A 22438-nucleotide genomic window follows, 5' to 3' on the forward strand; every position below is an offset into this window, starting at 1 on the left:
TCCTTGGGGCTCATGGGAGTGGAGAATGGGTGGCTGGCTCTGGCCTGAGGCCCCTGGAGGGAGTGGGGTGAGGGGCAGGGGAGGGAGAGGTGGCTGGTCAGCCCCGGGATGGAGGTCGCTGCTTTCCCAGCCCCCTGTGAGCTCGCAGACATCTGTTCCAAATCCCGGAGTCGCCAAGCTGAGCCTTCCTGTCTGGGATGAAAGGCAGCACCAGGGTCTGGCGGCTCCTCGCCCTCCACCGAGGCCCAGGGAAGCGGGCAGGCTGGGGGAGGTGCATGGCCAGCAGGGATGAGAGACACTATTCCGGGGGCTCCCACCCGGCCTGAGTTCTTTTACAGGCAGGGAAACTGAGGCTCTGGGAGTAAAGTCAGCTGCACAGGGTCACACAGCCAGTCCTTGGCACGCTCCGGGGTCCCGCCCAGACCGTGCTGCACTTGGGAATGATAAGCCGCCGGGTTAGGCTGGTCTGAGCCTTGGCTTTTGGCGAGGGTGGAGAGATCCTCCCTTCTTGCTTGAACACTTCCTTGGATTTCTGAGAATCTCCTGGAATGACAGGAAAACCCGCAAGTCCCCAGGCAGGTGAGCGCTGAGCCCTGGAGAGGGGGTAGTTGCAGGGGTAAGGCAGGTGGGCTCTTTCCTGCCCCCGCCCCAGGCTAAGGTCCGACTGCCGTGTGCAGGTCTTCTCTGTGCCTTGGTTCAGCTGGCTGCCCGAAGCCTGAGCTGAGCCTCAGCCCTGCTGGCCTTGGGGTGCAGTCTGCCAGGAGACGGGTTAAGCCCAGGATGACGTGAATGAGGATTTAGGCTCTGGGAACACACACGGTTAGCGGGCCTCCCTGAGATCTAAAGGGTAGCAGGAGCTGACCAAAGAGCAAAGGATGTTTCAGGTCAAGGGGACAGCATGGGGCAGCCGGGAGACTGGGTGGCTGGAGCAGAGGGGCCTGCCTGTGGGGGCTGGACGGCAGGAGGATCCTGCCGGCCGCTGCGGGGCCCTGAAGCCAGCTGGGTCTCCTGAGCTTTGGCTGCATTGTGTCTTCCTGCCGAGTGGGCGGCCGTGTTTGCGTTGGCCGGGGCCGGGGCCGGAGCTGGGGGGCCGAGTCCTCCTTCCTTCTCCCTGGCGGTTCTGGCGGGAACGCTGGGCTCTACGCAGGTCAGGGGTCAAGGCAGCAGTCTTGGTTAGCATCCACCCACAGAAGCAGCCACCCCACAGCCCCGGGGCCCAGCTGGTCCCGGCCGCCTCACCCTTGTCTGGGCTGCTAGGACTGACCCAGGATTTGCAGGAGTGGGAAGTCCCAAAGCTCAGTTGAGCACCTACTGTGCGCTAAGCCCTGTGCCTGGCCCTTGGGAGGCAGCCGTAGACAAGCCACTGTTTGCCCCACTCAGCTTAGAGGTGCCCTCCTCCAGGCAGCCCCCCGCCCTTACCCCTTCACAGCGGGTCGTGCCGTACCGGGGTTTAGGTTTGTTTGTGTCGATCCCTAGCTCTGAGGTGCAGAGGGAATGCCCGTTTGCACCACTGTACCACGGCGCTCGGCGCAGGCCCCCTGCACCCGGGTGCTTGCTAAACGTTGGTCGGATGAATGAACGGACCAGCAACTAGCATTTAGCCGCGTACGTGCCTCGTGCATAGAACCGTTCCGGGTGCTTTGCAGGCATTTACTCTGGAAGCCCCGTTATTATGCCCGTTTCGCAAAGCAATAAAAAAGGAAAGGAGGGTGAGGCACTGCGTTTAAGTCACTTGCCCAGTTAACCCCCCCCACCCACCCCCAGGTTAGGTATTTTGCCCAAGGGCACAGAGCAGGTAAGTGGTGGAGCCTGCCCTGAACCCCAGACCCCAGCACATCCCGGCCACACCCACCCCGTGGTCCCTCACTGGGAACAAGGCAGCGAGTGCATGAATGAGGGAGCGTCCCAAATACATCCCAAACTCCTAAGCTGTGGCCTTCACGAGGGCCCCCGCCCTCCTCCTGGCCCTGCCCCGCTCCAGCCACTTCACCCCTGCCTTCCTGCTCTCCATCATCCCCATGCCAGCCCCACCACCACGAGGGCTCCAGCTGTGCTTACTGGGATCCTGGTCGGCATTCGGGACTCCCCTGCGCCTTTCCCCCAGTCTCCCACCTGAGCGCTTGACCGGGTCATTTGAACATCCTCCTGAAGTCAGCGTGGGATGTCACACGGGCCTCAAACCTAGGGTTCAGAAGTAAAGGCACCCATGTTCACAGCAGCTCTATTCACAATAGAGCGGAAGCAACCCAAGTGTCCGCTGACCGACGAATGACTAAGCAGAACGTGGTACATCCACACGACGGAATATTGTTCAGCCTGGGAAGGGAGGGAGGTTCTGACAGTGCCGCAACATGGATGAACCCGGAGGACGTTATGCTGAGAAGGACAAGTGCTGTGTGATTTCGCTTATGTGAGGCCCCTAGAATAGCCTACTTCTTAGAGACAGAAAGTGGAGTGGTGGGTGCCAGGGGCGGGGACGAGGGGGAGTGGAGAGTTGTTCACGGGGTGAGGACTCTCAGTTTGGGAAGACGAAAAGAATTCTGGAGGTGGATGAGGGTGAGGGCTGCACAGCAGTGTGAATGTACTTACTCCCGGTGAACTGTGTACTTAAAAATAGTTAAGATGGGGGCGCCTGGCTGGCTTCATCAGAAGAACGTGCGACTCTTGACCTCGGGGTTGTGAGTTTGGTCCCCATGTCGGGTGTAGAGATGACTTAAATAAAAAAAAAACTAGGAGCGCCTGGGTGGCTCACTTGGTTAAGCGTCCAACTCTTGATTTTGGCTCAGATACTGATCTCAGGGTCATGAGATCGAGCCCAGCATTGGGCTCCACGCTGGGAGTGGAGCCTGCTTATGGTTCTCTCTCTCTCCCACTGCCCCTCCCCCCACTCATTCTCATGAACTCTCTCTAAAAAAAAAAAAAAAGGTTAAGATGGCAAATTTTATGTGTATTTAAAAGTAAAAGGGAAAGGCATCATCCTCCCATCTCTCCATGCACCAGAGCAAGAAACTTGGGTGTCAGGCTGTGATTCTTCCCTCCTTTGACTTCAGCATTCACCAGATCACTAGAACGTTCTCTGGAATATCCTTCATGTTTGCCCTCCTCTCTATCATTTTCACTCAGCCCCTCATCTGTTCCTTGATTTATTGCAGTGGCCTTGAAAGTCCTGCCACCTCCCTTTGCAAACGTGCAGTCTGTGCATTTCAGTCACCTCTCAGATCAGACCTCAGAATCCTTCTTAACACAAAGCCCTAGGCAATAAGCAGACGAATCCGTTTGCTCTTCCCAGGTTAGACAACATGCCTGACAATCTTGATCCGTATTTAGGGTGTAGACTCTTGGTCCAAAGACGAGAGAACTGTGATGGGCCCAGCCCTCAGTCAGCCGGGCTCTTGTGGAGTCTGGCATCGTGCTCATGGGGATTCCGCAGCTCCTCACAGGACCCACTGTGCCCGAAATTGCCGAGAGCTGGGGTGGAAGAGGAAGACAGGAACAGTGAATGACCATGATAGGGCCAAGTGATTCCCCCATAGGCTGGAGCAGCTCTCCCCACCTGGTTCTCATGCCCGCAGTGGGCAGGGCAGCTTCGCCCACACATTCCCAGCTCAGCTCACCACCCTGCCCCCTCCAGCCCCACCCCCCCCCGGGCCACTGCTTCCCAGATGGCTCCAATTAAAGAGCTTTGTTTTGTTTCCACTTTCCCAAAATAAGCCTCTCTGTTCCAAGCTCATTCTGCTTGGTCAGTGCCGGATGTGGGCCGGCTAGGTTTTATGACTGCCCTGGTGTCATTCCTGACGGGCTTTATGTCCCAGCTGGCTGGAGAGGACATGCTTGGTGCTCCTGGTGCTGGTTTGCATGGCCTCCGCAGTCTTCATGGGTACCAGCACCTCCTTCCTGGGCAGCCCCTTGTCTCTGGGCACCCACAGATTCCTGAATGGAGGGTAGCCTAGCCTAGTTCAGGGCAGTGACTTTGGGGGCAGACAAGCGTGTAGTCAAGCAGAGACCCAGCTGTTTTCTGCATGATGTTGGGCAAGTCGCTTTCTCCTGCCCAAGCCTCAGGCTCCTTGTTAGTAAAACAGGCAGTGATGGAACTGTTTGGGGATCTTAGCCTTACAGTATGAGTAAAGCACTTAGCATGGTGCCCGGCACATAGTAGGTGCTCACTAAATGCTGGCTGTTGTAGAAAAGACACATTCAGGGGTCGTGGCTTGCAATATCAGTGGCATTGTGAGATCTGCCTGTCTCAGCTCGCTCACTGGATTATAACTCCTTGAAGGTAGTTCATGCTTCATCTTTACTTGCTCATATGGCAAGCAGTTATTGAGCACCTACTGTGTGCTGGGCACAATTCAGCTCTAAGGAGTCCCATGCCCTGTCCCCAAAGGGTCACAGACTAATGGGAGAGATGGGCAGGTCCTTCCAGAAGTAAATGAAGAAGCCCAGGGAGGCTGGGGGGACCACTGACGAGGCACCCAAACCCACAGCTCTAGGGGTGAGTAGTTGTCACCCAGGAAAGGTGAGAAGAAGGGCATTTCACACTAGGCTGAGGCTGGGGCATGTGGTCAGTTGGCAAAGCCAGAGGGATGAGCAGGGATGCATAGAAGCCAGCCAGGTGAGGGGCACAGGGAACAGCATTCAGGCAGAGGGAACAGCATATTGGGCTGCTAGGAGGTGAGAACAGTGTGCTCCCAAGCAGTGTCGTCCCCAGTTAACAATTGGGGATGACACTTTGGCCCAGTTTTCCTGACAGGAACACACCTATCTTAATCACCCTGAGGCCTCGTCAAAGAGAGACATCAAACGAATAGGCATGGCTGCCCTCCGGGCAGAGGGCTGTGAGTGACATTTCTTCCTTTTCAACTGTTCTGCGTTTTCCTAATTTTCTCTCACAAAGCTTATTCTAATTTAAAAACTGGAGAAAACACATTAAAAAAAAAATCTTTTTTTTTTTTTTTTTTGTAAAGCAACTGCCTTGCCACGTTCTGTTTCAGATGTTTTTCAAAGTTCCGTTGCAGCACAGCTTGGCTCCGGAACGCCAAGCCCCCGACAGGAAAGCATGTGTCGGAAACCGAGTCGGTGTCTGGGGGCAGCCCAGTGGCTGCTTCTGTTCCGACGTCCAGGCTTCGGAACCGGGCAGGGACTTAACACTGACTCGTTCATGAGAGCATGCTGGGTGGAGGCTGCTTCGGGTCCCACGGCCCAGACTCCTCCGTAAACATCTAGCAGCCAGACACCTCGCGGGAGGGGAGCTTGGAGCCACTTAAAAGGTAGCTGGCAGCTAGAAGCGTGATTGGAAAAAGGCAGTCACTGGGATTTCATGCGAAGAAGCAGCATCACGCGCTAGGAAACATCACGGCTTTTCCTCTTCCTTGCCAAGCCAGGAGGTGAGAGAAGACACGGGAATATCACAGAGACTCGGCAGGGACTTTTTATTACAAGAGTTAATTAGAAGGGCCAAGAAAACTTAATCCCAGCTTTGTGATGAAAAGGTTTCTGCCAAAGGCAACCCAAAGGCTGGGAAGGGAGCGGCCCCAAGATCTTCTAAACTGTGACAAGAATTAAATTTGCAGCCTCAACCCATTTGATGTCTCTCTTTTCGGCCTATTCCTCAGGGATTTTTAAATTATAATCTGACGATTCTGAACATATGATCTTGTGTCTCCCTATCTAGCGTTTTGGCTGAAGCTTTGCCCGTGTGTTACGAGCTCTTGCCTGCCAGTTCTATGGCTCCGGTCATCCTGTGAATTTATATCCTCCTGTTTATGGATTCTGAGGGTTCCCATTTTTCTCCTGTTCTAAAAAACGCCCAGATGCACATTTTCACGCATGTCGGCTCCTTTCCTTGTTTGAATTTCCCAGAAGTGGGATGATTTTACCAAAGGCAGGGGATACTTTCATGGCTCTTCATCCGTGCCACCAAACTGCCTTCCCGAAGGGCCGATACATGTAGACGGGGTCCCCAGTTTTTCTTTTATCGCATGAAATACATATAACGTAAAACTTAACCATCTTAGCTGTTTGTATTGTTGTGTGACCGTCACCACCATCTACCTGCAGGACTTTTCCCTCTTCAACTGAAACTCTGTTCCTGTTAAACACTGACTCCCGGCCCCCCCTCCCTCAGCTCCGCATCTCTGTGAGCTCGCCAACTCTAACGACCTCCTGTAAGTGGGGTCATAGTATTTGTTCTTTGGTGACTGGCTTAGTTCACTCTGCATAACGTCCCCAGGGTCCATCCCTGTTGTAATGTTGTGTCCGGATTTCCTTTTTCAGGGCCGAATACTATTCCGTGTTACGGATAGACCACAGTTTGTTTGTCCACCATCCGTTTGTCCATCATCCGTTTGTTTGTCCACCATCCATGGGTTTTCTTTCTACCTTCCGGCTATTGTGAATAGTGCCGCTGTGAACACGGGCGTACAAATAACTGTGTGACGTCATGCTTTCAGTTCTTCGGGGTATATACCCAAATTGCGGGATCATAGGGTCCTTCCTTTTTTGACTTTTTGAGGAAATGCCAAACATTTTCGTAGCGAATGCACCATTTTACAGTCCCACAAACCGTGTGCAAGGTTTCCATTTCTCCACATCCTCGCCAACACTTGTTTTTACCCATCTTTTTGACTGTATCCAGCTTAGGGGAGAGAAGTGGTGTCCCCCTGTGGTTTTGGTTTGCGTTTCCTGCTGGCTAGTGATGTTGGGGATCTTCTCATGTGCTTATTGGCCAGTTGTGTATCTTCTTTGGAGAGATGTCTGTTTAGGTCCTTTGGCCATTTTTTGATTGGGTTGTCTTTTTTATTATTGAGTTGTAAGAATTGTTTCTATATTCTCAGTAAATCCCTTCCTCAGATATAAATTTGCAAATATCTTCTCCCATCCTGTGGGTTTTCATTTTCTCAATGGTGTCTTTATTTTTTTTTTAAGATTTTATTTTTTTATTAGAGAGAGGGAGAGAGAGAGCGCATACAAGCCGAGTGAGGGGCAGAGGGAGAGGGAGAAGCAGACTCCCTGCTGCGCAGGGAGCCCGATGCGGGGCTCGATCCCGGGACCCCGGGATCATGACCTGAGCCAAAGGCAGACGCTTAACCAACTGAGCCACCCAGGTGCCCCAACAATAGTGTGTTTAGAAACACAGACATGGGATGCCTGGGTGGCTCAGTCTGTTAAGCGGCTGCCTTTGGCCCAGGTCACGATCCCGGGGTCCTGGGATCAAGTCCCACATCGGGCTCCTCGCTCAGCAGGGAGCCTGCTTCTCCCTCTCTGTCCCTCTGCTTTGTGCTCTCTCTGTCAAATAAAATCTTTAAAAAAAAAAAAAAAAAAAGAAAGAAACACAGACATTTTTGACTTCGATGAGGTCCAGTGTATCCATTTTTGCTTCTGCCACTTTGCTTTTGAGGTCCAAGAAGAAGGCTTTGCCTGGCCCAGGTCGCAAAGATCTGCTTCTGGGTTTTCTTCTGAGTTTTATAGTTTTAGTGCTTACATAGCACTGAGATGTTTAACCAGAGGACTGAAGTGACTTCTCCTGGGTGGGTAAGGAAGACTGCGGACAGGGACAGAGGTGCAGGGGTTTTTTCTGTTCTTAGGCACTGCTCACTGACACCCCCTGAAGGCCGATGAGGATGTAGGGACCCTTTCCTCCCTGCCCGCTGTGCTCCCCACCCACAGCCCTCCTGCCCATCCCGGCCTCCAGCACAGCTCCGAGTCATTGTGGGGGATCTGGATCATTGTTGTGGGTACTTCCAGGACGTGATGGGGGTAGCTGGGCAGAGAGGAGGGCAGGGGGGGCCCGAAGCTGGAAGCTCGCCCATCTTGGTGTTAGCAGTGTGGGAGAGGAGAGCAGGGCTAAAGCTGATGGAGGAGGAGGCAGTGGGCGAGGGGACAAGCAGTGGGGCCAAGGAGCAGCCCAGGAACGTGACCCAGGAGGCTGGGCTGCACAGAGGCCTGGGGGGATGGCCAGTGGCCCAGGAAGTAAGGCAAGGCTGGGCCCCCTGGCTGTGGCCGTGGAGGGCTATTGGTGAGGTGGCTTTGCAATAGCAGTTTCCGTGGAACAGCCCAGAGAAGCTGAATTGGAATGAACTGAGGGCCAAGTTGGGAGGTGAGGCTGGGGGGACAAGCAGATGTAGACTTCTCTTGAGAAATTTGGACGAGGAGAGAAGTTAAATGGACACCAGAAGAACAGAGTGTCCTGGGAGGGTTGCATTAGGGTTCAGGGGAGTTGGAACGGGGTGTCTCCAGACTCCAAGGGTCTGAAGTCCCTGGGGAGGAATGAGCCTAAAGACACGGGTGGAAGGGTTGGCTTTGCTGGGGTGTAGTAAAAGAAATAACTTTCTAAAGTAAAGTAGGATTTTCAGGATGTGGCAACATCCCGTTGCTAGAGGTACTTGAGCAAAAAGGGTTGGCTGCCTGTCAGGGGTGTTACCTTTCGGATTCCTGTGCAGGGAGGCAAGTTGGCCTAGGTAAAGGATGGCAGGTACCTAGGAAGCCTACCACTGTTGTTCTGTCTGTCCCTGTCCGGCGCCCCTGGCAGGCATCACTAATCGATCATGGCACACTGAGCACAGCGCTCCAGGCAGCCTCTCCCACCCGAGATAGTTAACACAACGTTGCCCTTCTACTCTCCCTGCACCAGGACTCTGACTCTCCTTTCCCTTCTGTAAAATGGGTCCATGCCTTACTGCTGCAGGGAAAGCTTACGAGATCACCTACGTGAGGCTGAAGTTCCATACCAGTCGCCCCGAGAGCTTTGCCATCTACAAGCGCACCCAGGCTGACGGCCCATGGGAGCCCTACCAGTACTACAGTGCCTCCTGCCAGAAGACCTACGGCAGGCCCGAGGGTCAGTACCTACGCCCTGGCGAGGACGAGCGCGTGGCCTTCTGCACCTCCGAGTTCAGTGACATCTCCCCGCTGAGCGGTGGCAACGTGGCCTTCTCCACGCTGGAGGGCCGGCCCAGCGCTTACAACTTCGAGGAGAGCCCTGTGTTGCAGGTCAGAGAGCAGCCGGGCCTGGCCGGTCGGGACTGGGCTGCGGGGGGGGATCCCCGGGCCCGGGGGTGCACAGGAAAGTCACGAGTGGAAGGACACGGGGTCCTACGGGATCCCACAGTTTTCAGATCTTAAACAACAGAAGCCTTTGTGGTGTCTGCCCGTGTTGTGGACGCCACCAGTGAGCTAGATGGAGGAGGACCTGCTCAGCCAAGCAGAAGCGTCCCTTCCCCTGCCCACTGCGGCAGGGCCCTGTGGCTCCCGGGAGCCCTGTGACAGCCACCAACTCAGCTGACCCCTTCCTTATGTGGGTGGGGACACTGAGGCCTGGACTGGAGAAGGGGTTTGCCAGGGGCACACATGAGTTGGTGGAAGGGCCCAGACCAGAACCCGAGTGTCCTGACTCCTCACTGGTGCTCTTTCTAGATGCTTCTAGCACACCCTCCTGAGGGCCTTGCTTCCTTCCTCTGTGAACCGATAACGTTGCCCCCCTGTGTGTCCCCAAGGGCTTTTATGAGGGTAAAATGAGAAACATGAAAAGAACATGAGTTTGGGAATCGTGGAGTCCTGGTTCTGTGCTATAAGGCGGCACTCTCTAGAATGTTCTGCAGTGACAGACGTGGTCTCTAGCTGAGCCGTCCAGGGTGGTAGCCGCTAACCACGTGTCTATAGGGCACTAGAAATGAGACTAGCATGACTGAGGAAGTGAATTTTAAGTCTTATTTTAACGAATTTTAATTTAAATTGCCTGGTCTGGACAGTCAATTATAAAGCGGCCGGCGCAGTGCTTGGCACGTGAGAAGTGCTCGATCACGCTGTGAAGGGAAGAGCCCCCAGTGGCTCAAGAATAGGCCTGTGGCTGTTTCCATTCACACATCCTGCTGTCCAGCCCACCGGGGTCCACTCAGGTTTGTGGCCTTTACCGGTATCGGTCCCCACGCACGTCCACGTTCCTGAGTGTCGGTGACCTCTCGCCTACAGACGCAGTGCTCTGCTCCATGTTTCTGAGCACTGGACAGCCCTCTAGTCCACACCCCTGGGTCTCCTGTGCTGAGAAAGTCTGCCCTCCCCTCCCTCGACAGGCTCAGAACACATCCTTTGCCGGTCGGAGATAACCCGGGCGCCAGGGATAGAATTCCTGTTTATCTCTAGAGGGAACACTTAGGCCCAGAAAGAAATTGTGTCCCTGTCCCGGCTGCCCAGCACAGAGGCACATGGAATCAGTGGTTTGGGGTCCCCAAGACCACCCTCAGGTTCAGCGATTGTCTTGAAGGGCTCACAGAACTCATGACAGCGACTCATGAAACTCCCAGCGACAAGAGGTGCCCGGAGCAGCGCCCAGGAAGGACCAGGGGTGGAGCTTCCCGTTGTCCTCTCCCAATATAGAGTCGTGGGGACGGCATTTTTTTCTCCCAGCGACGTTGTGATAGCATGCAGAGTATTGTCAACCCAGGAGGCTCGCCGGTACCTAGGAGCGGGTCACATAGACATGGCCCATTGCCTGCATGGCTGACCTTAACCTTCAGCTCCCGCAGAGGGCAAGCTGATTCTGTGTGGCCCAAGGCACCCGCATAAACCAGTTGTTAGCATAGACTGTCTGGAGTGGCCCGAGACCACAGGCTGACAAAGACACTCTTACCAAGCAGGGCATTCTAAGGGCTTAGAAGTGACCTCCCAGGAGCGGGGCAAAGGCCAAACCTCTCTTTGGGCAAGGCTAATCCTTTAAGGTACAGAATCATACTTCCAGATGTCCTCTTTGTCTCATTAAAAATATTCGTGTGTCATCATCGTGATTCTGTTTAAAATGACAATTTCTTCTCCATGGGGCTCCAAGCTCTGTAGGTTACCAATTATCAGCCAAGGTCATCGGAAGACAAGCAGAGGGCCGGGCCCCTGTTCCTGTGTCTGAGGCATCACCCCGGGGCAGAGGCTCGGGCTGAGACCCTCCCGTGACTTGTTGTGTCCTATGTGCCGGACGTTGTCCCCGACAGAGAAACGACCTCTTCAGAAATGCCCCCCCCACCCCCCACCCCCTATCCCAGGCAGAACCCAAGGTCAAAGAAAGACGACGAAAGGCAAGCCCACCTTGCCCTTCCGTCCTTCCTTCTGGGAACATGTGGGACAGCGCTTCCTCTGAGGACTCGGAGCATTTCGGGGTGGGAAGTAATGAAGGATATGTCCACGTGCCTGCAGGGTCTTGGGTCCCTCTGTTCCCCAAGAGGGGCCAGGGATCCTGGGGAGAGGGCCAGCTTGCCAAGGCAGAATCGGGCCACCAGCACCGAGTGGTCACCTGAGCATCTCCCCTGCGGGGTGCTGGCTGGAGCAGAAGCTCCCCGCCCCCTGCCTCTGAAGGCCATATCCTGGACCCCAGGGTCTGGCCAAAATCCACCCGAGAGCCCACTTGTGGTTTTAGCTGGGGCCATTACAAGCTGCAAAGGCCCATTGTACCTTGGGGCTCCGATTTGCTCTAACATGACCTTCAAGGCATCAGGGAGAGCCCCATACGATTTGGGCTGAGGGAACAAATTCCCCTTCTCTCTCCCAGCCCGCGACCTCGTGCACGCTGGGCTCCGCCGCCCCAGGCGCTAGCTCTCTGCTCCAGGGACCCAGCGGCAGCAGCACAGCCTGGGCATTTGCTAGAAATGCAGAACCTCAGGCCCTGCCCCTGACCTCTGCTTCAGAGGCTGCGTTTTAACCAGATCCCTGAAGGCACACTGACATTTGCCAGGCAACTGGCTGAGTGACGGGCGCTTACGGACTCCGCTCGGTGCTGAGGCTCCCACTGAAGTTTTTCTGGTGCCGGACCCTCCCTCCCCAGCGGAAACCTCCTTGGGCAGAGGCCCTGGGTCCCAGGCAGTGGGCTGGCGAGCTGCTGAGCTCAGAGGGAGCAGCAGAGACCCTGCGTCACGCTGGGGCCCAAGGACAGACTTTGCCAGAAGTTCGTTTCTGCCCTGATGGGCCTGATTGCTAAACCAGGAGCTCCTGGGCTGAATTAAAATGCTGATTAAAATTCAGCCGGAGCTGCTTCTGTGTACCTCTGATTATAACAGCAGGCGGATGAAAATGTCAGCCTTCACGTGGGCTCTCTCCTACCTCCCCGCCACGCTCTTCCAGGGGGAAGGTGTCATTCAGCGATCAGCAAGTATTTACTGAGTGCCTGCTACGTGCCAGGCAGAGCCTGGGGGCTGGGGATGCCGTGAGAACAAGGGACCCCAAGTCCCTACTCTTGTAGGAACAGATGTCACCTGGGGCAGGTGACTGGCTGTGGGAGCCTGAGCATATGAGAAGCCTAGAAACGAGGACCTGCCCCACATCAGGCCCAGCTGAGTGGGGGAGAAGGGCACTGGGACATGTCCTCCCCCCACTAATATCTAGGGTGGGAGAAGTTAAGTGCACAACAGGTGATAGGATGGGCTGCTTCGGCCCTGCCCCCCAGCACCTCGGCCACTTACCGAGCATGTCCCTACCCCACGCCCCACTGCTGACATTGGCCATCCTCCTCCAAACACCCTTGTGGGGTTGGCACAATTCCTTGTCCCGTTTTACAGATGGGGAACGGGAGCCTCCGAGACCTCGAGTCATTCCCCAAAGTTGCACAGCCAGTAAGTGGCCGGGCCCCCAGGCTGGCGTGATCCCAAAGCACAGGCTCCTTATTTCTGCACCGTTCTTGTGATTTGTCTAAGCTTGGTTTGTCCCTGGGTCCCATGAGACCCGCAGGGCAGCCAGCTGGACCTTCAAGCAGAACTCAGGAGCCTGCTGACGCCTTCCCTCCTCCACCCTCGCCCCCCCCCCCCCAGGAGTGGGTCACCAGCACCGAGCTCCTCATCTCCCTGGACCGGCTCAACACGTTTGGGGACGACATCTTCAAGGATCCCAAGGTGCTGCAGTCCTACTATTATGCCGTGTCCGACTTCTCTGTGGGTGGCAGGTAGGTGGAAGGCAGGACGGCGGGGCCTGGGAGCCCGGACCCTGGGTTGCGGGCAGAAAGAGGGTGGTCACCATGTGGGGGTCACCCAGTGGCTGCCGTGGAGGGTAAAGAAGCCACTTCAGATGCCTCGGGGGACAGAAGAGGGGCAGGATCCTGGTCCCCTGGGCCCGGCGTTCGAGGTCTTCACGGCCCAGCCACATCCCAGCTCCTGCATTTCTTGTATCAGCCGTGCCTCCACTACCATGTGCAAGACATGCGAGACCTCGCACCTGCTGATCCCTCCGCCTGGAGGTCCCTGCCCCTTCACTTTCTCCTCCCTCCCTTCCTCCCTTTCTTCCTACCTTCCTTCCCTCCCTCCCTTCCTTCCTTCCCTCCTTCCTTCCTCCCTTCCTTCCTCCCTCCCTTCCTTCCTCCCTCCCTTCCTTCCTCCCTCCCTTCCTTCTTTCTTTCTCTCCCTCCTTCCATCTTCCCTTCCTTCCTTCCTCATCCTTTATCCCTTCCCCTCTGTTCCTTTCCCTTCCCTCCTTTTTCTTTCCAAGTCAAGCTGGTTAAGGATGACCACGGGCCCGTGCAGGGCTTGAAGCTTTCAAAGCTTTACTTCTATCAGCACTCCTGATTTTACAGACCACGCAGCCCATCCACACCATTCCCGCCCCAGTCTCCTGCTAACCTTGGGTATGGTCGGGCTTCACGGGGACCCAAACATTTGAAATAAGACTTTGAGGCACCTCCGCGCAGACGAACGGGTCAGGCCACTCCAATGCCCCACGGTCAACTACTTGGAAGGGGCCCCGAGTGAGCAGGGGCTGCGTTTCTGACCCCCTCTCTCCTGTGGGCACTGCCGGGCTCTGCCGTCTGGACCCCTGGTGCTGGCTTCCCGGGCTGCTGTGGTTTGGCTGAGCATCTCTCCTCTCTGGGAAGCAGGGCCCGCCCAAAGGGCAGAGGCCTGTCTTTCTCAACATCCCTGGCCTGTCTCCCCGTGGCTGTCGGTACTGGGCACACATGGCGGGCTGGGGAACCAGGGGAGGCTCACGCAGTGTCTTCAGCAGGAACGCTTGGGGGCTTCCTTCTTGGAAAGGAAAGAGGAAGACAGAGGCGTTCCCGCCCCAGACTCAAGGGGGTGGCAGACTGTGATCAGATTAGTATCCAACAAACATGTCCTCCACCCCAGAATAATAAGGACGGGGGCCAGGGCGGGTTGCGCCAGCCGGCAGGGAGACTGCTCTACAGACGGGGGCCCGGCCAAGGTGGGAGGAGGCCAGCATCCTGGGCAGAAGGGCCAGCGTGAGCCGCCTCGGGAGACAAGGCTGCAAGATGGTCCGGACCGTGGACCGAGTTCATTCATGTCCCACAGGCAGTGGGGAGCTGTGGAAGGATTTGGCCGGGGTGGTAACAGGGTGTGAAAAGGCCCCAACCCCCTGACACCACAGGGGAAGGATAAGGGGAGAGAGAAAAGAACGTGAGAAAGTGGCCGTGGGAGGGGCTGGTAGGGCGGCGAGAAGCTTGTGGATCTGCAGGCTACGTAGGATGGGGAGTCAGCCTGCTGTGGGGCTCATGGCCGGTGTGAGTGGGAAGCAAGGAGCTTCTGGAATTCAGGGACGCTTGGGTGGCGTTCGGAGAGGTGGAAAAGCCCAGAAAGGGAAGGCAGGGCCCAGCTACCTGCACCCGCGGTGTCTGCACCCTCCAGGCAAGGCTGGGGCTGGGAGAGAAGAGGTGGGGGTGTCTGTGAGGGCCCCTCTGCGCCTCCTCCCCTGTCGCTCCCATGCTTGATTCAGGTCAAACCACCCGGGAGGAGGCGCTCTCCACGATGGCGGGTGGTGGCGAGCTCCAGCGCCTTCTGTCAGGGGGCTTTGGGCCAGAGAACATCTGGGCCCCAGCTGCCAGAGCCAGACCACCCTCAGGCCTGCAGCTAGCTGTGGGGCAGGGGGCCGGCACCGGCTTCCCACAATGGCCTAGAAGAATTTCATTCTTTCCCTCGGGGTCAGAGGGCTTCATGGGGGAGGGTGGTGTTCACAGACCTCCCCAGGGACATGGGCAGTCCCTTGTCCCAAGACCAGGGATCACCCTCTCTCAAGACTGCCTGGTGTCCACCTCACCCCTGCCAGAAATGCTAGGGTGTTCCCTGCCTACCCGGGGCTCCCACGGAGGAAACAATGCCCTGTGCTCTTCCCAAGCCTTGTGTCCCCAAAGCGGAGAAGATGCTGGGGGTGCTGACAGCAGTCAGGGCGGACATGGATCGCAGCTTACGGGAGCTGTGTCCGGAGCCTCCAGGGTCCGGGAGCGCGGGGTCTGCGTGGAGCAGAACAGGGTGCAGATTCTAGCTCTGAGAGCACCTGTCTCTTTGTGGCCTGAGCCTCCGTTTTCTCATCTGTGAAATGGGGGTGAGTGTGGTCCCTCCTGCTACAGCAGGGAGGCTCCAGCAGAAGGTATAAGCTCAGTTGGGGACGGCACAGAGGAAGGCTGAAGCTGGACATCGTGGTGGCCCCATGCGCTCACTTGGGTCTGCCCAGTTCTGCCAGTCTCCTGTCCCTGTGGGAAGGTGGATGCTGTGGGAAACGGGCCCCAGGGGCTGTCCCCCAGGCACAGACCCACTGGGGACATGAGATGAGTTGGGGGCTGTCCTCCGTAAGGAGCGACCTCTTTCTCGCCCCTTTAGACATGAAGGAGGACTATGTGAGCTCGCTGGCTGCCCCCTTCCTCCACCCCGTGCCCGTGAGCTGCCCCACCTTCCACCCGGGGGACTGGGATGACTTCTTTCTGGGTGTCGCTAGGCTAGGACTCCTTCAGTAGCAGCCTTGCCAACTTTGCCATTCCTAACTGCTGGCCCGGGGCAGCCTGCGTGCCTCAGTTCCCGCATCTGTGAAATGGGAAGGATAGCGGGCTCGTGAAGACGCAGTGGGTTTGTCCACGGATGGAGCTCAGAAGAGCACAGTGCGGCCAGCTCCCCGGGCACATAGTAGGGCTTCCCTGGAGCTCCATCACTGAGCGGTCGAATCAGGGGCTACCTGGCGATGAACCCCTCCCCTGACGGTGCCTTCCCCAGTTTCTGGACCCCGATCTCCGTGTTCCCCCAGGTGCAAGTGCAACGGGCACGCCAGCGAGTGCGGTCCCGATGCGGCGGGCCGGCTGGCCTGCCGTTGTCAGCACCACACCACGGGCGCCGACTGCGAGAGCTGCCTGCCCTTCTTCCAGGACCGCCCGTGGGCCCGGGGCACGGCCGAGGCCGCCAACGAGTGTGTGCGTGAGTGTCCCGGGGCTCTGGGCCATGGGGGCCGGGGGCCGGGGGCTGGGGCCAGGAGCCGTGGCGCCGGCTGGGGAGCAGACTCCCGAGACCGGCAGTGGGGGCTGCTCCTGACACTAACCCCCCGTCGCTGCAGGGATGAGGAGGGGCGAGGGGAGAACGGAAGGGGGCGTGCGTTCCTCTGTCTTGCCCCCTACAAAGCACAAAGCGCTCCCCCAGACCAAATCCCCCAGTCGAGGAGGAGGTGGCTGCGGCAGGAGGGCTGGGAAGGCCCCCCGACTGTTCTTTGTTTCAAGGGCTCCAACCGCTAATCAAAGCCAGAACAGAAGGCCCCGGGTCCTGGGGGGTGCTGACCTGCCCACCCAGCCTCTCCCACGGCCCCCCAGGCAGCCTTTGATGTCCCAGTCCCCATGTGATGTGGCTTTGACCACGGAACCTCAGAGACAGGCTGCAGAGGATGGTGCCGGCATACCTTCCCCCGGGACGTGGGGCTGCACACAGTGGGGTTGGGACTGTCCATCACCATCCGTCCCAGCTTCCCACGGGCTCCGAGCCTGCCCTGTCCCCCAGAGAGTCACCCGAACTGCTGCTTCGGGCTCCCCGAGGGCGGCTGGCCCTCACTGGGCCCTGGATCCCGGCTGCTGGCAGGAGGAGCCTGTTCATGGGCATGGTCCTGACAGCCCGGTCTCTGGGCCCACTCTCCTCGTGGGCCGGGGCTGTTGGCAGCCAGAGCTGGGACGGAGCGGGGACAGCCTGTTCTGCAAACAGCGTAGCGCTGTCTGCAGGAGCTTCCCGGGGCCACCGGGGCCCTCATGGGGTTCTGTTGCCCTCACTGGCCTGCCTCCCCCAGGAAGTCCTCCCTGGGGCCAAGGAGGCGGAGCTGGCTGGCTCACCCATTCTGAGCCTGAGGCTGTCTCTGTGGTGGGGACACAAAAGGCCAGACCACTTCTCCTGCCGTGTCCTCGCCCAGTGGTCACATCTCTGTCCACTCTGCCACCAGCCTGTAAGCTGGGGCTTCGTGCCTGATCCCTCGCCACCCCCCAGGGCAGGCAGCCCTGAGCTCGGCCTCACCCATGTCCCTCCGGCCCGCCTGACTGTGTCCTTCTACTCAGTCTGCGCCTTGGTCCCAGCTCCGTCACCCCTCCTCCAGGCCTGAAGCTCCCCCTGCCCTGCTTACCAGCCTTCGGCCTGGCTCTGCCTGCAGCCCGAGGCTCTTGCTAAAGTGCCAACCCAATTACACCCAGCCGCTGGCTGAACCTCCCAGAGCCTGCCTTGCTCCAGGTGAAGTCCACTGACCATGGCTGCCTGGCCTCCCTGGATCAGGCTCTGCTGATCTCTCAACCTCATAGCTGCCCCCCGCACCCCTCCCTGTCCCATCATTCTGCCCATCAAGTGACATGCCAGCATCCCGCCCCCCCAGCACTGGGCAGATCTTTTCTGGCTGTCCACGGCTTATGCTCCGGCCCTCACCTCCCGCCTGGGACGCCCCCCGCCCTGAGGACAGCCCGTGGGGTCCCTCCTTCAGCTCCCAGAGCCTCCCCGCAGCCTTCCACCTGTAGGATTTTTGCTTGCTTGCTGCATCTGGCCCCCATCAAACAGGGAGCAGTACTCTTTGTGCTGCTCGCTGACCACCCCCCACCCACGCTGGGCTCACGACGGGGGTTGAGACGGACCGAGCAATCCTTAGTACATACTCCTTTTTTAATGAATTAATGAGTAAAGGGGTGACCTATATTTCCATGCATCTGAATGACCTCATGGTCACTAGGAGCCAGATCCACACAATTCTTTTGGCTGAGCGGATCCACGAGACAGCTTGGAGCGAGCCACGCTGCCACTCCAGACGGTGGCCAGCCGTGATCCGTGCGTGCAGACGGTGCGTCTGGCTTGCCTGGGGGGGTCCTGGGTCTTGCTGCCCCCTTTGCTCTTGAGAGTCCTGTTGGGGAAGATCAGTCGACTGGTCTCCGTATCCTTGATCAAGCTGGACCTTCGTGGAGCTGCCCGCTCCTTCATTACCAGGAGGCGGATTGGCCCAGACTCCCCTCCGCCGAGCCCCGCCGCTCACGCGCCGCCCCCTGCCTCCTGCCCACAGCCTGCAACTGCAGCGGCCACTCGGAGCAGTGTGCGTTCGACCGGGAGCTCTTCCGCCGCACGGGCCACGGCGGCCGCTGCCTGCGCTGCCGGGACCACACGGCGGGGCCACACTGCGAGCGCTGCCGGGAGGACTTCTATCGCTGGAGCCCTCGCACACCGTGCCAGCCCTGTGACTGCCACCCGGCAGGTAGTGGGCCCCACCACCTCGCCCCCGCCCCCAGCCCCGATCGGGCCCCCGCTGCCCTGTGCCCTTCCTCCCCCAGGCTCCCTGCGCCTCCAGTGTGATGCATCGGGCACCTGCGTCTGCAGGCCCACGGTGACGGGCTGGAAGTGTGACCGCTGCCGGCCCGGCTTCCACTCGCTCAGTGAGGGAGGCTGCAGGTGAGGCGGCCACGCGGGGCACACGGGGTGGACTGGGACTGAATGCCAGGAAGCAGGAGGAAGGGGAAAGTCTGTCCTTCCCTCCTGCCTTCCATCTCTCTTTCTGTCATTCCATCTTATTCCCATTCTACAGCCACCCCCAGTCCCACGCGAGGACTAGAGACACCCCGTCCCTGGAGAATGTGAGACAGGGCATGAGTCCCTTGGAAGCCCGGCTGTTCTTGGGGGTCAAGGGCAGGCTTCCCATGAGAGGCACTGAGCTCCTAGTGTGAGGCCTGAGAAGGGAGGGCTGCCGAGAGAGGGCGGAGGGAGGGACAGGTGTTCCCGGCAGAGGAAGAGTGCATTCAAAGGCTCAGAGGCAAGGACAAGGCGAAGCTCGGTATGGATGAGCGGGGGCTGCAGGGCAGGAGGGTGCACAGAGGAGGAGGGTCCGACGGGGCCTCGGAGGCCTCAGGAGGAGCTGTGGACAGGTGTGAGGCAGGAGTGGGATGAGGCTGGAGGCCGGGGTAGAGGCTGCAGCACGAACAGCTGGGAGACATGGCAGCTCGCACTAGGGTTTGGCCACGGAGAGGCAGAGAACCGGACAGATTCCAGAGCCCCTCGGAAGGCAGAGTTGGCAGGAGGTGGTCACCAGGGAGCAGAAGAGGAAGAATGAAGGCAGAGCCCCCAGGCCCCTGGGTGGAGGGAGGCCATTCATGACACAGGGAGCACAATACGGGGAGAGGCTGATTCTGCAGTGCTGGTGGGGCATCCAAGGGGAGAGAACGGGCAGGGGGCTCCTGGGGTCCAGACCTCAGAAGAGGGGTTTAACATGCTGGTCTAACTCAATCACTTAATTGAGAAACACCCATGACCAAAAAAATAAAGCTCTTAGAAACTCAGAAACACTTTTAAATGAACTTGGCTTTGGTTACAACAGGCTCTTTGTGTATTTGAAAGGCAATGGAAATGCATCGGGATTGGACGGGGAGTCTCGGATGCCCCACAGAATACTCAGTGGGTGTAGGCACAACTCTGGCCATGGAAGGAAGTCTTCCCTCTACCTGTCCTCTTGTCCCTCACCTCAAGCTCCTCCTTGGTGCACCTATGGCCTCTTATATTTCCTCTTAGAACATATCAAAGTACAGTACCTACCTGTTTGTTTGTCCATCTTCAGTTGACTGTAGGCTCTGTGAGGGCAGGAACCATGTCTTGTTGGATGGATGGATGGATGGATGGATGGATGGATGGAAAGATGCATGGATGGGTGGGTGGGTCAATCAATAGAAGGCTGGAAGGATGAATAAATGGATAGGTGGCTGGAAGAATGTACAGATGGATGAGGGGGTGGGTTGGCAGATGGATCACTCTTCAGGTGAGTGGATGGGTCACTTCCTTGGCAAGGTGGGAATGGTAAAAGCCAGGCGGCAGGCTCTTGGGTCAGCCTACCTCCTCGTTCTCTAGGGAATGGGGAAGGATGGAGAGGTTCCCTCTCAGGAGGATGGGTTATCCTCACTCTGGAATTGCTCATTGGATACCTTTCCTACTGTCCTATCTCCTTGCAGACCCTGCACTTGCAGTGCTGCCGGCAGCCTGGGCACCTGTGACCCCCACAGCGGACGCTGCCCCTGCAAGAGGAACGTGGAAGGCTACCTGTGTGACAGGTGGGTGAGCCGATCCGACCCTCAGCGTGCTGGGAGTGACTTCAGGGCTCATGATGTGGTGGAGGAGCAGGGGCAGGGCCGAGACAGACCTGGGCAACTTCGCCACCTGTCACCCTTCCTGGGGCACCGTGGGTCTGCCGTCCTGGAAGTTATCTAAAGGTTTTGACACTGTTTATAAAGATTTGTTTATTAGAGAGAGAGAGAGAGTGAGTGCATGAGCAGGATGGGCAGAGGGAAGGGAAGAGAGAACCTGAAGCAGACTCCACGCTCAGCGCGGAGCCTGACGTGGGGCTCGATCTCACGACCCTGAGACCATGACCTGAGCCGAAACCAAGAGTTGGGACTCTTAACTGACTGCACCACCAGACGCCTGGACACCGCTTATACTTTGACCCCTACACTGATGGTTATAAGCTGTGATAGCCATTCTTCTTTTACATCTTAAAAAAAAAAAAGAGCTGGAAAGGATAGGAGAGATGCTCTAATCCAGGAATAGCAAATACCTGATACTCCCACCACTGCCCTCCCCACTCACCCCCAGGGCAGACATCACTAGTGGAACGCCGCGGTCTTTACCGTGAGCCCCACTGTAACCTCAGAATCCTGTCTGCCCTACTCCAAGAAGCTTCTACCAGTTGGGCTGCGATTCCAACCGCTTTGCCGTCTTTGTCATCCTATCTTGGTACAAATGGAGTGTCCGAAGTTCCACAAGGCAAAATTACTTTTCCAAAGCCACATGATCCTTAAACTTCCTCTTTGGTGTGTTCAGGGGACCTCCTAGCCCCAAGCAGTAGGGCTGGCGGACAAATGTGGGTTTACCTCCTTAGGTACACACCGTCTCCTCTTCCTGGCTTTGGCTCTGACCTCTGAAGCCCTTTGCAACGAGCGCAGGGTCTGTCGGGGGCTTTTTGATTCTCTGCCTGCAGACCTGTGTGTGAAGCACCTGATACAGCATTATATCATGGACTCGACTCTTGTCAGTGTGCGCTGGGTCTCTACTGGTTTAGAAGAAGCCGTGGCTGGCCCTGGCCTTGACTTGCCTAGGTCAGCCCCAGGCCACCCCCTCACCTCGTCCACATGTGGCCTGCAGGCCCTGGGGTGGGAGGTCGGCTCCCTGCTGGGACTTCCTTCCCTGAGATCCCTCAGGTGAGGAAACAGAGTGGAGTCGGGGAACCGGACCCCCACCTGGGTTCTCCCACAGCTCTGCCCCCCTCCGCCTTGCACCTTCAGGGGGTCTTCCCTCTGAGCCTCACTTTGCCCGTTTATGAAATGGGGCAGCTTGATGAGCTGTGCTCCTCAGAACTGGCTGGGCCCCGGGGGTCATCGACAGCTTCTTAGGAATCCGATACCTCTGCCCCGGCTGGCTCACACAGAGCCCCCAGGCGCAGACCGGGAGTCTGGGAAATGTTTCTCCAAGGCTCCTTGGAGAAATGGCTGATCCCAGGGCTGGGGCCAGGACCATGCCGGATGAGCCCAGAGTGTCTGGTCGTCACAGAGAGCAAGGAAGTACTTAATTAAAAACAAAACCAGACGAAAACGAACAGAAAAAACCTCTAAACCAGGATGGGGGCCTGAGGACACAAACATCGACCTGAAAGAGCTCCCAGAGCTGGAACAATTTGAACAACAAAATAAATAATGATGGTATTGGATTATAACCCAAATAATCAAATAAATACCCATGAGTCCCCACTGATATAAACAGATGAGGGGGGAAAAATAAATAACACCGGGACGAGAGGACAAATCTTCCTGGTGAAAGAATTCCAAATAATAAATATAGAAGGAAGGGGGAGAAATAGGAAATCAGTTTGAATTTCACAGTAATGGTCGCGATGGGCAAGAGCCACCTAATTGAGTGGGCAGGATTTTAAGGAGAAACAGGGTATTCGCATTGCCCCAAATATCTCCCTCGCAAAATATTTGGTAATTACGGTGGTGGTGTCCGCGCGTGTCTTTAATACCCCGCCCTCCAGGGGATGGGGCTGCATTTAGTGACTTCCTCCTGAAGGCAGAAGGTGCAGGAGCCCGTGGGCAGGCTGCACCTTGACCAGGCGGTGAAGGTTAACACTCCCGGTGATCTCACAGGGGCGTCATTTACCCCAGTGCGATGTGACGAGAGGGATACTTCACCTCTATTGCTTCCCCAAACCCATGACCCCAGTC

The 22438-nt window shown here is 57.3% G+C and overlaps 1 protein-coding gene across 1 annotated transcript in view; it reads left to right on the forward strand.

Moving 5' to 3' along the window:
- The window catches only part of LAMC3 (laminin subunit gamma 3), a 55170-nt gene that overhangs the window by 3172 nt on the left and 29560 nt on the right, over positions 1-22438 (forward strand). The window contains exons 2-7 of the mRNA XM_036117077.2: positions 8684-8988; positions 12783-12913; positions 15988-16154; positions 18247-18435; positions 18512-18629; positions 20174-20272. Of these exons, the coding sequence (XP_035972970.1) occupies positions 8684-8988; positions 12783-12913; positions 15988-16154; positions 18247-18435; positions 18512-18629; positions 20174-20272 (1009 nt within the window). The remainder of the gene's footprint in view (positions 1-8683; positions 8989-12782; positions 12914-15987; positions 16155-18246; positions 18436-18511; positions 18630-20173; positions 20273-22438) is intronic.

Source organism: Halichoerus grypus, chromosome 14 (genome assembly GCF_964656455.1).
Source record: "Halichoerus grypus chromosome 14, mHalGry1.hap1.1, whole genome shotgun sequence".
NCBI classification, from domain to species: Eukaryota; Metazoa; Chordata; class Mammalia; order Carnivora; family Phocidae; genus Halichoerus; species Halichoerus grypus.